This window comes from Spodoptera frugiperda, chromosome 17, assembly GCF_023101765.2.
Source record: "Spodoptera frugiperda isolate SF20-4 chromosome 17, AGI-APGP_CSIRO_Sfru_2.0, whole genome shotgun sequence".
Taxonomy (NCBI): domain Eukaryota; kingdom Metazoa; phylum Arthropoda; class Insecta; order Lepidoptera; family Noctuidae; genus Spodoptera; species Spodoptera frugiperda.
The window spans coordinates 6807608-6820439 of record NC_064228.1 but is presented as its reverse complement, the minus strand read 5'-3'; the positions used below and the strand labels follow the sequence as shown (position 1 = coordinate 6820439).

The following is a 12832-nucleotide window of genomic DNA, read 5'->3' as shown; positions in this document are numbered from 1 at the left end:
ATAAGTACTGTAAGATCGGATTTTTTTCGTACATTAATTCATTGTGATTTGGAGCTGCGGACTACCTAGCGGGTGTACAGGGGCTCCGGCTCGAAAAGCAGGAGTTAGGAACGGGGTGGTTTTTAGTCAGTAAGTCTGCCGCTACCTCTCGTTAGCTACCTTTAGCTCGCCCAAGGCGGGATGGTTTTCGCTTATTAAAAAAATTGGTGGAGTAACATTGACCCCAAACTTTTAGACCAATAAAAAACTAATATTGTTCTGGAATCCTACTGGTTATAGAATTTGGGTCAAAATTACTTCCTATGATCACAGAAGCCCGATCTTACCGATAAAAATTATGTCTCTGATAGCCAAGTTCATCATCATATATTAATTAGGTATCTAAGTACATTAATTGATACTTAATACATAATACGTAAGCCCAAATAAGGCGTCAAAGTTTACTTATTATTCTGTGGTCAAAGTTACAGAGGCATGCGGGAAAGGTGACCGTTCCTCGGTCAAAATTAAAATCATGTGATAAAACGACCGATATATTATACAAACAATAAGGTACTATGAGAGTAAATATATCTAATATAAATTTTCCCCAGTCTAATCGATTTACGATGGGTAAATATACATTCAAGTTCTGGCAGCATTGACCACATCGGGCATGCGCGTTGCATTTCCTTTCGATCAATACATTTAATTAGTACAAGATTAATTATTTAGGATTACATTTCGATAGCATAACACATAGTATATCGAAGTTTTGCATCAGCTCATAAGGAGTTGAATAGAATACTGATAGAAAAATAGTTTCAATTCAGTTTATCCAGTGTCGGATTTAGGGTGGGGCGACAAGGCCGCCGCCCTGGGCGTTGCTTGGAATAACATTCACAATCTTAATTTAACTGAATACGTAAAGACGATGTATCTAATGACCAAAGGGCTGGTAGGGTCTTCGGTCAGAGGATGTGCATTGCCATACAATGTGGCAATGCTGCTAGCTTTCTGGGCACTTTCTCTATTGAGGTCGATGCGGACGAATTTTTTGATGCTTTGTAAAGATAAGCGTCCACAGGCCCGCATCGTACGCATCGCGCGCAACGGATTTTATTTTGTCTTCTATATAATCATACAACTGCGTCCACTGATCCGCATCGTACGGACCGCATCATCGGCAATGCCTAGATGCGATGCGTACCGGTGACGTGATACGGAATGCGTACGATGCGACCCTGTGGTCGTTTACCTTAAATAGTAAATAATTTTTAGTTTAGTTGTAAATATTAAATTGTAGAATTGTATTGGCATAAAACAAAATAATAAATTTGAAAGTTTTTTTTTAAGGATGGAAAGTCATCCAATGTTTCTCCCGCCTTGGGCGAGGCGAGAGGGAGTGTCAGACTCTTACTGACTAAAAACCACCCCGTTCCTACTTCTGCTTTGAGCTGGAGCCCCGGTAAGCCCGCTAGGTAGTCCGCAGCTCCGGATCAGGCATCAGCCCTACTGGGCCCCATCTGCGCTCCACTTACCCTGAGTCCCTGTTATTACATAAAAACCAAGTAGAGGTAATACTTTACCTGTTTCTCGATGTGACGATAGCTTCGTACACCGTAGAAGGTGTCAATCCTCGCACAGTGTAGATTGCACTGTGGATTGGGCCTGAAATAAATACATTTTTAATAACATTGTACAAGACTTTGTTATAACTTTCCTGAGACATACCTACTAAATTAAATTTTCGATCATTTATTTATTTCTTATACTTGTTTGTTACATTTTTAAATATTAAATTAAAACGAAAAAAAAATGAAGTGAAATTAATTATTATGTCATCGGCTGTGCAGTAGCAACGTGACAATCGTTGCGGAATGCTGTTCATGAATATGAGCTTCTAGCATAGCTTGAAACTAGTCCAGTTCCTCATCAAACAGTTACTTACGTGAGTAATCATTAATTTAAATTATACAAGACCTATTTTGTTGGTCACGGACTAATATGACGGAATTAGATACTAACTAAAAATCAGTAAAAAATACGTTTAAAGTAATCAAAACCTGAATGAGTTCGGCGCTCTGATTAGTTGGTTCATTCGAATCGCGCTCTCGTTTCGTTTTCGTTCAATTGAGAGTTAATGATGTAAATTCGTACTACCTAAGGGTATTGTTAGTCGAATACAGTTAGTCCCTTAGTACGAGTTTGCTTTACGTTGAACGAAAACGAAACGAGAGTGCGTTCGATGCTCTGATTGGCCGGCTCGTATAAACCAACCAATCAAAGTGCCGATCACCCTCTCCTTTCGCTTACTTTAAACGTAAAACAAACTCGTACTAAGTGTACAAGTCCTCACGCTACACTTGTCCCAACACTACTTCTACTCTCAACTTTATTCCTAAACTACAAAACCATTCCAAATAAGCTCACCATCACTGGAGTCTCCGGGCACCACAATCTTGATCCAGTGGTTGGCGGGCGGCTCCGTGGTGAACGAGTCTGGTTCGGAAGTCACCAGCCGCCCGTAGTACGGACGGAGCCAGAGATTGTACTCTGTATACAAATTACCATGATTTGTCTTATTATATGTATATTAATAACCTCTTGATCCACAATCTATCAATTTTTTTATGAAACACGCCGGTAAACTAGCAGACGTATCACCTGATGGTAAGTAATCGCCGCCGCCCCTAACACTTGAAACATTTGAGGTGTTACAAGTGCGTTGCCGGCTTTTTGGGGGTTAGGAATTTAAGGGTTGTTGTTCAGGAATCGGGGATTGGGATGATTGGAAAGGGTGGTAATTGGGCCTCCGGTAACCTCACTCACACAACGAAACACAACGCAAGCGTTGTTTCAAGTCGGTTTTTGAGGCCGTGATATCACTCCGGTCTAGCCGGCCTATTCGTGCCGAAACATAGCTCTCCCACAATTAAAATATACTCTCTATACAAGTAAGTTTAATTTAAGTGTGGTAGAGCCATGCTTCGGCACGAATGGGCCGGCTAGACCGGAGTGATACCACGGCCTCAAAAAACCGACTTATGTACTGGAGGCACAATAACCAAGGGGTTAATAACCAAGGGGTTATTGTGCCTCCAGTACGGGTATTGCAATGGGAAGGCCCAATACCCGATTCCCCATCAATCCTCTTCCTAACCCCCTAAAAGGCCGGCAACGCACTTGTAACGCCTCTGCTGTTTCGGGTGTCCATGGGCGGCGGCTATTGCTTACCATCAGGTGATCCGTTTGTTCGTTTGCCGGCTTATACCATAAAAAAACAAGTAAAATAAAAAATCTGAAAAAATGACGGTCGAAAACACAAAATATTCTAATGACGGGTGACATTATATATTGGTTCTCTGTTATAGGTAAGAAACAGCAAATAGATGTATAGGATCTTACTCGCTAGTGGCGCCACCTACTCTGCGCAAAAATCGATCTCATTTTAATTGTAACTGCTTTCATATGTTTTTTGGTCCTTTCTATACAAAATCTCTGGATGTTTATTCGAAGTAAATTATTATGACTACTTGCGCATTATTTACAACTTAAAAATACCTAAAAAAATGATTGATTGATTGTTTCTATTGATGTAGACTTACCAATAATAGTGGAATAGGAGTCGACTTCCCAGATGAGAGTGAAGCTCGTTGCAGTGGCCTTGTTCAGAGTAGCATCCACTTTGAAAGAAGCTGCGTTTGGGACACCTGGTTTAAAAAAAGTATTATTTTAATGTATTCATTGTTAATTATTATGTTATACTAGCTACTTCCGCGCGGTTTCACCCGCTCTGCTTAGCTCCTTTTGGTCATAGCGTGATGTTTTATAGCCTATAGCCTTCCTCGATAAATGCACTATCCAACACAAAAAGAATTATTCAAATCAGACCAGTAGTTCTGGAGATTAGCGCGTTCAAACAAACAAACAAACAAACTCTTCAGCTTTATAATATTAGTATAGATTATCGGCTTATGTCCGAATACTCAAACGCTACTCAATTTTAAGACGCTCTCAAATGTAGTTCTGTCCCTATCAATTCTTTATAAAATGACAGAGATAGCACGATATTTAAGTACCACTTAAAATTGAGTAGCATTTCAGTATTCGGGCATTACTCACGTAACTGTTTGACGAGGAACTCGACTAGTAGCAGCGCGACAATCGCCGCGTCGCGGAATGCTGCTCATGAATATGAGCCTCTAGCATGGCTTGAAACTAGTCAAGTTCCTCGTCAAACAGTTACGTGAATAAGCCGATAACGTAATAATTAATTTAGTATGTCTCACGAAAGTTATAAATAATAAAATTATGTTCATTGTTGTATAAGAGTCGTCAATCTGAATATTGAGGGTGCGGGTTCCAAACCTACCAATGGCAAGTACCAATGTGACTTTTTAGTTTCGTCTGAAACTTATTACATTATTACAATTCCATTTATTGCGAATTTTCTTGAACAAAAATGAAGAGGAAAGGGATAAATAGGTTTTGATATGAAATTAAAAATAAAACGTTATTTTAAGTAATTTTATTAGTAAATCAATAAAACCTACGGCCGAAGATTAAACGAAACTTCGCATTCGAGAACCGGAGTAGCCCTACTGTTTCTTTGTTAGTGTCATCAAAAAGAACCTTAATTTTATATTTATCTTTTAAATTAAAAAAAAAACGTTGCCCCACATTAGGATTTTCTCTTGCCTCGTGGGTGTGTTTACAAACATACAATTTCACATACACATGACACCCATATCCGGAACAACAATCCGTGGACCACACAAAGAGTTGTTCCATGCAGGAATCGAACCCGCTACACGTTGCCCAGCCACCGCACCAACTGAGGCCTTAGTCTGCTATTACAATTGTGTCAGAATGATCGATCACTGATCGAGTGAGAGGGATGGAGCTATACAACCTACATAGCTCCGTCCCTCTCGCACTGCTCAGTGATCGACCATTCTGACACAATTGTAATAGCAGACTAAGGCCCCTGTGCAGTCAAAATTGATATTAATGTCTTATCTAATTGATTTATTAAATCACCAGTTAGCCTGAACATGAGATCTGCCATGCCCAGTTTGTTCTCCGCCCTGAAAGTGTAGTTTCCAAAGTCAGTCTTCCTCACACTCCTGAAGATAAGGTGGTGTACGTTGTCATGTACCATTTGTACTATCCTGTGGACAAATATGAATTCAAATAAGTTAGTGTTTCTGTCTGCTACGGGAGTCAGACTGACTGAAGCCTAAAGGCACAAAAATAGATTGCGCAACTGGGAGAAGCCCAGTAAATTCAAGTATAACGTTCAAACGTGCCTGTGAGTGGATTAATAATTGAAATCATGTTTTAGTTTTGACTTAAAGTTAAAAATAAAATATCACCTCTCAAATTATTCCTATTTTTTTATGTTATGAGTCGGTAAGCGAGGTGACGGACTACCTGGTAAGCAATTGTCGTCGCCCATGGACACCGGTGTTACACATGTCTTGCTGGCCTTTTGGGGGTTTGGAATTTAAGGGTTGTTGGGAATGGGGAATCGGGAATTGGGGAGGTAGGGTGCTAACCTCACTCACACAACGCAAGCGTTGTTTCACGTCAGTTTTCTGTGAGGTCGTGGTATCACTCCGGTCGAGCCGGCCCATTCGTGCCGAAGCATGACTCTCCCACACTAACTTAAGCTACATATACATAATTCAAACGAAGAACTGCCGCACTCAGAGTCATTTAATGATTACTTAACCCAGTCCTTAGCTATTGTTTTCGATACAAAATCGTTACCAAGGAATAGCTTAAGTAATCATTAAATGTATCTGAGTACGGCAGTAAGTCTTCCGCTCTTACCTATCATCAGTCCTCACGGGTCTCCCATCCCTGTACCAGGCAGTCCTAGCCGGTGGGACTGCGAACTCCAGCTTGGCAGCGAGAGCGGCGCGGAGCCCTATTGCAGTGTGCACGTACGTACGATCTGATGTTACCACTGGGGCGTCTAAATGGGAAGGGGGATGCATTAATTTAATATTGGTTTATCACAATTAGGTACTGTGTATCACCAGAAGGTGAAGTGTCTGTACGTGCATTTCTTATTTCCGGTGACCACCTCTACAGTTTTCCTGAGTCGACTAAGGACTAACTACATATTTAACAGAGACCAGGCAGTAGTTCTTTTAAAACTCCGACGTTCCCCAGCGAAGCCTTATTTTTTTTTTTTTTTTAATGGGACAAGTCCGCCACAACCTTCCATACCGCTGCAACTCCTGTAAGCCAGGATCTACAGTAGATACAAACATGAAAACACCGGAACACTGAAGTCTGGCGCGTCCCAGGGAAATGAATGACTGTCTTGGATCCCGCAACGAAACAAATCAGAAGATGTTATTAGAGGAGAAGAAAAAGAGCCAGCCAAGCCTGGCGATTATGCTGCGGACTACGTAGCAGTAGGATGGGGTGGATATCGACCGATCGCCCAAGGTGGGAGAAGTCATTGAATGATTTCCCTACTCAAAAAAAGCCTGGAGATTATAGCAAACTCCTATGCTATATCAATCGTATATTCACATTCAAGTTAAGCTTATTAACTAGGTACTTAAGAAGAAAATGATTTCGTGGGTCATTTTCTCTTACTTCTTTAGTTACATTGCTTGTGTGTGTGTGTGGTGTTGTGAGTGGTCAGTGCAGGCGTGTGCTGCGTGTGATCCTGCACCGGCGCCACCCGTTTCCCAGTACCCGTTAACAGATATGGACAGACGAGGAAAAAATTTTGTTCTCCAGTCACTTACCTTGTATAACGACAGTTATAGTGGCTCTAGCAGGCTCGCCCACTCCATTATTGGCAATACACTCGTATACTCCCGCCAGTAACCGGTGCTCCGCCCTGAATCTGATGCGGGAGCGATGCTCTAGCAACGCCATCGGTTCCCCCTGAGGATAAATTCAAAGTATGTAGGTAGGTTATAGGTAGGAGAAAAATCTAGTAATCTGCAAATAAAAAAAAACTATTCCGTTACTGAGTGACTGACTGACAGACAAAGCACAGCCAAAATTACTGGACCGAGGAAGCTGAAACGGCATGTAAATTCCTTAAGGAGTGGTTGGAAGTGCACTAAGAGAGGATTTCCCTAAATTCCCGTAGGTACGCGAAATGCGGGAATCACCTATTTAAGCGCATGATATATCAGCTACAAGACATACTCTGTACTGCCTCACATAAGCCTCTTGTTGCCAGACAACCTAACTAGATTGTATTTTTATTGAGGTATTTTGCTTTGGCTGGAGTCCCCTTTTAGAATGAAATACGATTTAAGTGATGTGATTCACACCTCTAAGAACCTATCACACAAATCATCATTATTGACTCATCCATGGATGGGACTCGCAGGGATGACACAATCATCCCGAATGGATGTAACACTGTGACATTGGTATACAGTATTTATTACACATGCAACAATAAGTACATATGAATGTATCAATATCCTCTTTAGTTAGGTCACTCACGTTTTTCCTCCAGTCCACGATAGGGGGCGGAGTGCCCGTGGTCTCACATCCGATGTCCACGTAATCTCCCTTGCGAACTTCCAGGAAACCATCTTCTGGTATCGTCTTTACTGTTGGGGAATCTGAAACAACATTTAAAATTAATATGACGCTCGATTCTCACGAATGAGAGTGTAGGTTCAAAATCAGCCACTGGCAAGTACCATTATGACTTTCTGCGGTGAAAACATCGTGAGGAAACCTGGGCTTATAATCTCTAGTTATAAGTCTGAAATTGCTAACCTGCATTGAGCAAGCGTGGTGATTAATGCTCAACCCTTCTTTGTGTGAGAAGAGGCAAAAGCATCTGACTAAAGAGACAGCAATGTCCGAAATAAATCACAGATTTAAATCCATATCTTTGGATTTATATTGGTTATTTTCGTTCTATTAAAAACTCTGTAAATGGTCTAAAAATTCGCTTATAACCGAAGATTTTCGACTTACATAGCACTTCAATAGAATGTGTCTGCTTTACTGGACCCCAGGGCTCCGGTCGGATGATCTGAAACAAATAATCTCTCTTTAAAGTTTTCTACGCATAAACAAGGAATATAACAGAAAACGGTTAAAATCTTGTGAGTTGATTGAGCCAACGAAAAACACAGAAAAGCCTGACAGAATTTTATTTAAAATACGTCAAAAGTCTTGCCGATTTCTACGGTTTTGCATTCGTTGGTAAGGTCTCGGGCTACGTGAGGCTTAAAGCAAAGAAAAAATAGGTCAAATTCTGCCACAAGTCATTATTATGGTAACTGCTAGTGATGTTTAAATATTGACTGCACGGTTGGTGTGGTGGTTGGCTACTGGCTGCCTCGTAACTTGCAGTGGGTTCGATTCCCGCATGGAGTAACTCTTTGTGTGATCCACAAATTGTTGTTTAGGGTCTGGGTGTCACGTGAACTTGTATATTTGTACACGCACCCACGACACAGGAGAAAATACTAGTGTGGGGCAACGTCTTAAAAAAAGGAGCACCCCAAAAATATTTAAACCAGCATAAATCTAAAACTTTCAAAGACACTCTTCATTAACCAGCATTCCTAAAACGATCCAATAAACCACTACAACTCAAGAGTCTCCAGCCTAATTGGCATGCAGGGTGGTCCTAATTACCCCTTCAGTCCACAAAGTGGCCGACATATTGAGCTAACTGCTTACTTCCTTTCTGCATAAGTCGTAATGTTAGACTAATGCTAGTCTATTTACGGTAGCACCCGGATATATGGGTCATTAGGTTATTTGATCCGGCTGTCTTGTTAGTATTATGGCTCTGTGTTGTAAGATCGCAAGGTTGATGTCCGGTTCGGATAAAATGGCTGAAGTATGAAGTGTGGGAGAGCCATGTTTCGGCACGAATGGGCCGGCTCGACCGGAGTGATACCACGGCTTCACAGAAAACCGACGTGAGATAACGCTTGCGTTGTGTTAATTTGTGTAAGTGAGGTTACCGGAGCCCCAATTACCCCTCTTCCCAAGCTTCACAGTCTCCGATTCCCCAACAACCCTTAATTTTCTAACGCCCAAAAAGCCAGCAACGCACTTGTAACGCTTCTGGTGTTTCGGGTGTCCATGGGCGACGGCGATTGCTTACCATCAAGTGATTCGTTTGCTCATTTACCGGCTTATACCATAAAAAAATGAAGATCGAAGGAGCCCCGTGTGTGGTTTTTGCTAAAAACACCCGCGGTAAGAGTAGAGGCGGTGGCAAGTTGATTCTAGTCTTCTGTCGCATTCTTTGTCTCATTGAGCAAAGTATCTGCGCAATATTTGCTATGATGACTCCTAAATCTACATACATATAATCTAGACACGTCACCCAAGCACTACCTAGGAACATTAATTAATTGTCACAATCACGCTATGGCGGCTATGCTCTTGAACCGTGATTAACAAGTTTTACGGAATGACAACACCACAGGATAACACATTATGGCACATGCTTCTCAGCCAGTGGCGTAGCGTTCAAAAAGTTTTGGGCCCTTTTTTTAGGGGGGACAATAATCCAATGGCTTCTCCCGTTCTTGGGGGCGTCGACTTACGGCGCGTTCCAATAAACTACCGATCGGTAAATTTGCTTACGAGCCGTAGAATTTTGACACATTTTGTATGGAGCTTATGTCAAAATTCTACGGCTCGTAAGCAAATTTACCGATCGGTAGTTTATTGGAACGCGCCGTTAGAGAGTCCGACCATTACTAACGTTTGGGAAGTTTTTAGTTTTTGCCTAAGCACATTGGCGGTTCCCATCGCCTTGGGGTCCAGTATAATTGAGTCGGCACATACGGCGGGATAATGTGGGATCACCCGCAGATTCTAATCCTTTTTCCCTATGATAAGAACACTATGCTAATACATAGTCTACCCATTTTACTCTGTGGTCATCACTAATTCCATTTTCGTCCACACTATGACAAGTTATAATAAACTGTGAAGAAAAAAACTAATCACGAACGGACGTAGTATTAAAAAAATAATGTTTTTCAGTCACCAACCACACAGTCGATTTTACTGATGACAGCATTGCACAAAAATGTGTAGATACATAAGTATTATAGTTACCTACATATGTATGTATGTATTGTAGGTATCAGTTACAAAACACAGTAGATCGGGTATCAAAAGAGTTAGTACAAATTGATTAATTGCATAATTGGCCAGACTTTGAGAGCGGTATACGAAACGAACATCGCTGCTAGTGTGGGGAAAATGTTATCGATACTTTTTGCTATGATAGTGGTTGATATCGATACGTTTTGTAGATTTTAGTCGTAAATATGGATCTGCATTTTCGTTGTTTTTCTTTTTTGTTTATTAATATCAAATATTCACATTTTTAATATTTATAAACAAAAAGCAAAACAATAAGTAAGTAATTTTCTTTTAATAATGATATTAAAAGAAAATTACGAACACGCTTTATATCCTCGAAGGGGTAGATAAGAGGTTCACATTAGGGCACGTAGTGCCACTGTACTATGTGCACCCACTTTTTACCATTTGTCTTATAATTTCCAGGTAATAAGAGGTGAGTCTATTGCCATAGACTGGGCACAATTCCAGACTCCGTGCTTCTATTGAAAAAGTTTTGAAAAACTGAAAAAGATCTAGTAATACTTTGCCCGACTTTCGACCACTGAACCCACGATAGGGGCAAAAAATCTAAAAACTTAAATAAAGCATGGTTATATGCTAGAGTTGGGTCTAATTAACTAATCAGCATGAAAGGGTTATGTTAAGCTGCAGAAAATATTATACTAGAGTACATCTATACATATAATAAAATCGTAGAAAAGTGCTGTCTGTACATTGAAAATAAAAATAAAAAAAATAGCAGGGGTTATTGTTATGTCGATGTCGAACCCAAAAATGTAATTAACTTTTTTTTTGTCTGTTTGTCTGTTTGTCGGTTTGTCTGTTTGTCTGTTTGTCTGTTTGTCTGTTTGTCTGTTTGTCTGTTTGTCTGTGTGTCTATGCGCGCTAATCTCAGAAACGGCTGATCCGATTTGGATGCGGTTTTCACGAATATATTGTGGTATGCTTCAATTTACATTTAGTGTTTGTTTCATGTCAATCGGTTCATAAATAAAAAAGTTATGTCAAATTAAAGAATCACGTCGAACACTATTCTATGCTTATACCATTAATCTCCGCCACTATTTGACGAATTTGGTTGAAATTTGGTACAGATATAGTTTAGAACCTTAGAAAGGACATAGGATAGTTTTTATTTCAAAAATCTATATCTATACATATAATAAAATCGTAGAAAAGTGCTGTCTGTACATTGAAATTCTAAATAAATTGGTTTCGTGGTATTTGTCAATTAATAAGTTTATTTGTTGGGTTTTCCTGGTTTTCTGGTTAAATTATTTAAAGTAGGTTTAGTTTGATATCGATTATTAGTAGTTACTGTAGTTAGTTTTTTAATAAAATTGTAAGTCTAATTTCTTAATTAATTAGATAGATTAGATTTAAGTCGTTTCTTTTAAATTATTTAGTTTAAGCTTGGTTATTATAGCATAGAAGATAGGTTGTAATATAATTTCTTTTTTAATTGTTATAAATTCGTAATTCGTAGCTTTCTTTAGTTTTAAGTTAGTTTTCATCTTAAGTTCGGAAAGATTATAATATTTCTTTAGTTTAAGTCCGTTTTTAAACTATTTTTTCAATGCCCTAAGTGAGTATACGTCTATTAAATTCAAACGTAGAGCTCATTATGTTGATTTTTGAAGAGTTCCCTGGAATATCTTCTACATCTCATTTTTGAAGAGATTCCGCGAGATCGGGAACTATGTGGTTAAAACCAAAAAATTGCCGGAAGTCACTATTCCACGCGAACGAAGTCGCGGGCAAAAGCTAGTTACATAATAAAACCTTGCCTTATCTGAGTACCAATAGAGCTTTGATTTTAAATCCCATAATCAAATCATGCAATAAACGGGGTCGATAAACGGATTTAAGAATTTGACTGGCTTCATACTTCACAGTATAAGCTTTCACGGCCTCATGTATATTTAAATAGGGATTTATGGGAAACCATGAAATTTACTATAAGGCATTTAGTATTGGATGTTTTGGAAAGCAGTGAGTTAAATAAAAATAACTGAATCTCTAAGTATCAATAAGCAGCAACGCATCGTTGGTAGCTCAAATCTCCATTGAAATACATTAATATTATATGGGTGCCTATTTATTGGAATTTATTACAAGCGTATAACACTATTTGGGTATATATTCCGTTAAATGAAGCAACAGGTGACAATTTTTATCAATAAATAAACCAAAACCTCCTGTTTACTCACGTAAATATTCCGAGAAAAGCTCTACTAGTTTCGAGTCACAGTTGGGACACTAATTAAGAGCGGCGTGCGCAGACGCGGCGATGTCACGCAGCCCCATACACGCTGCTCATGACACCATTTATAAATATTTATGTACTTAGTCCACGTTATCGATTATTTATTATTTTTTATCGATAAAAATCTATCGAGCATGCCACATGACTAGTAACAAATTAAAAATAGTTAAGATCGAAGGGCGGTCATCTTTTCATCAGTTTAAGCCAATTGTTGTTGTCAATGAAATAGTTTTTATTGTTCCGTTCGCAATTTATTGTTGGATACCATTTTCTAATTGGTTAAATTGCTTGTTGCTTTGTTGCTTGTGTTGCTTTTGTTGTTTCGTGTAAAGATGATTTCACTGGAATTATGGACTAGAATTGAATTAGGAGTTTTGTTTAGTTTTTATTCCCGAGTCGGGCAATGTTATTTAGAGTGCTCTTAGTTAATACGCCGATTTTCGGCGTTTCTCAGTATCCGAT

General features: G+C 39.5%; 1 protein-coding gene across 2 annotated transcripts in view; it reads right to left on the bottom strand.

Moving 5' to 3' along the window:
- LOC118276867 (neurotrimin) overlaps window positions 1–12832 on the bottom strand; it is a 34111-nt gene that overhangs the window by 4105 nt on the left and 17174 nt on the right. For both annotated transcript variants that reach the window (XM_035595456.2, XM_050699914.1), the window contains exons 4-11: window positions 7957–8014; window positions 7471–7592; window positions 6753–6894; window positions 5818–5962; window positions 5023–5153; window positions 3588–3692; window positions 2413–2535; window positions 1569–1650 (exon numbers count right to left, since the gene is read on the bottom strand). In XM_035595456.2, coding sequence (XP_035451349.2) covers window positions 1569–1650; window positions 2413–2535; window positions 3588–3692; window positions 5023–5153; window positions 5818–5962; window positions 6753–6894; window positions 7471–7592; window positions 7957–8014 — 908 coding nt within the window. The remainder of the gene's footprint in view (window positions 1–1568; window positions 1651–2412; window positions 2536–3587; window positions 3693–5022; window positions 5154–5817; window positions 5963–6752; window positions 6895–7470; window positions 7593–7956; window positions 8015–12832) is intronic.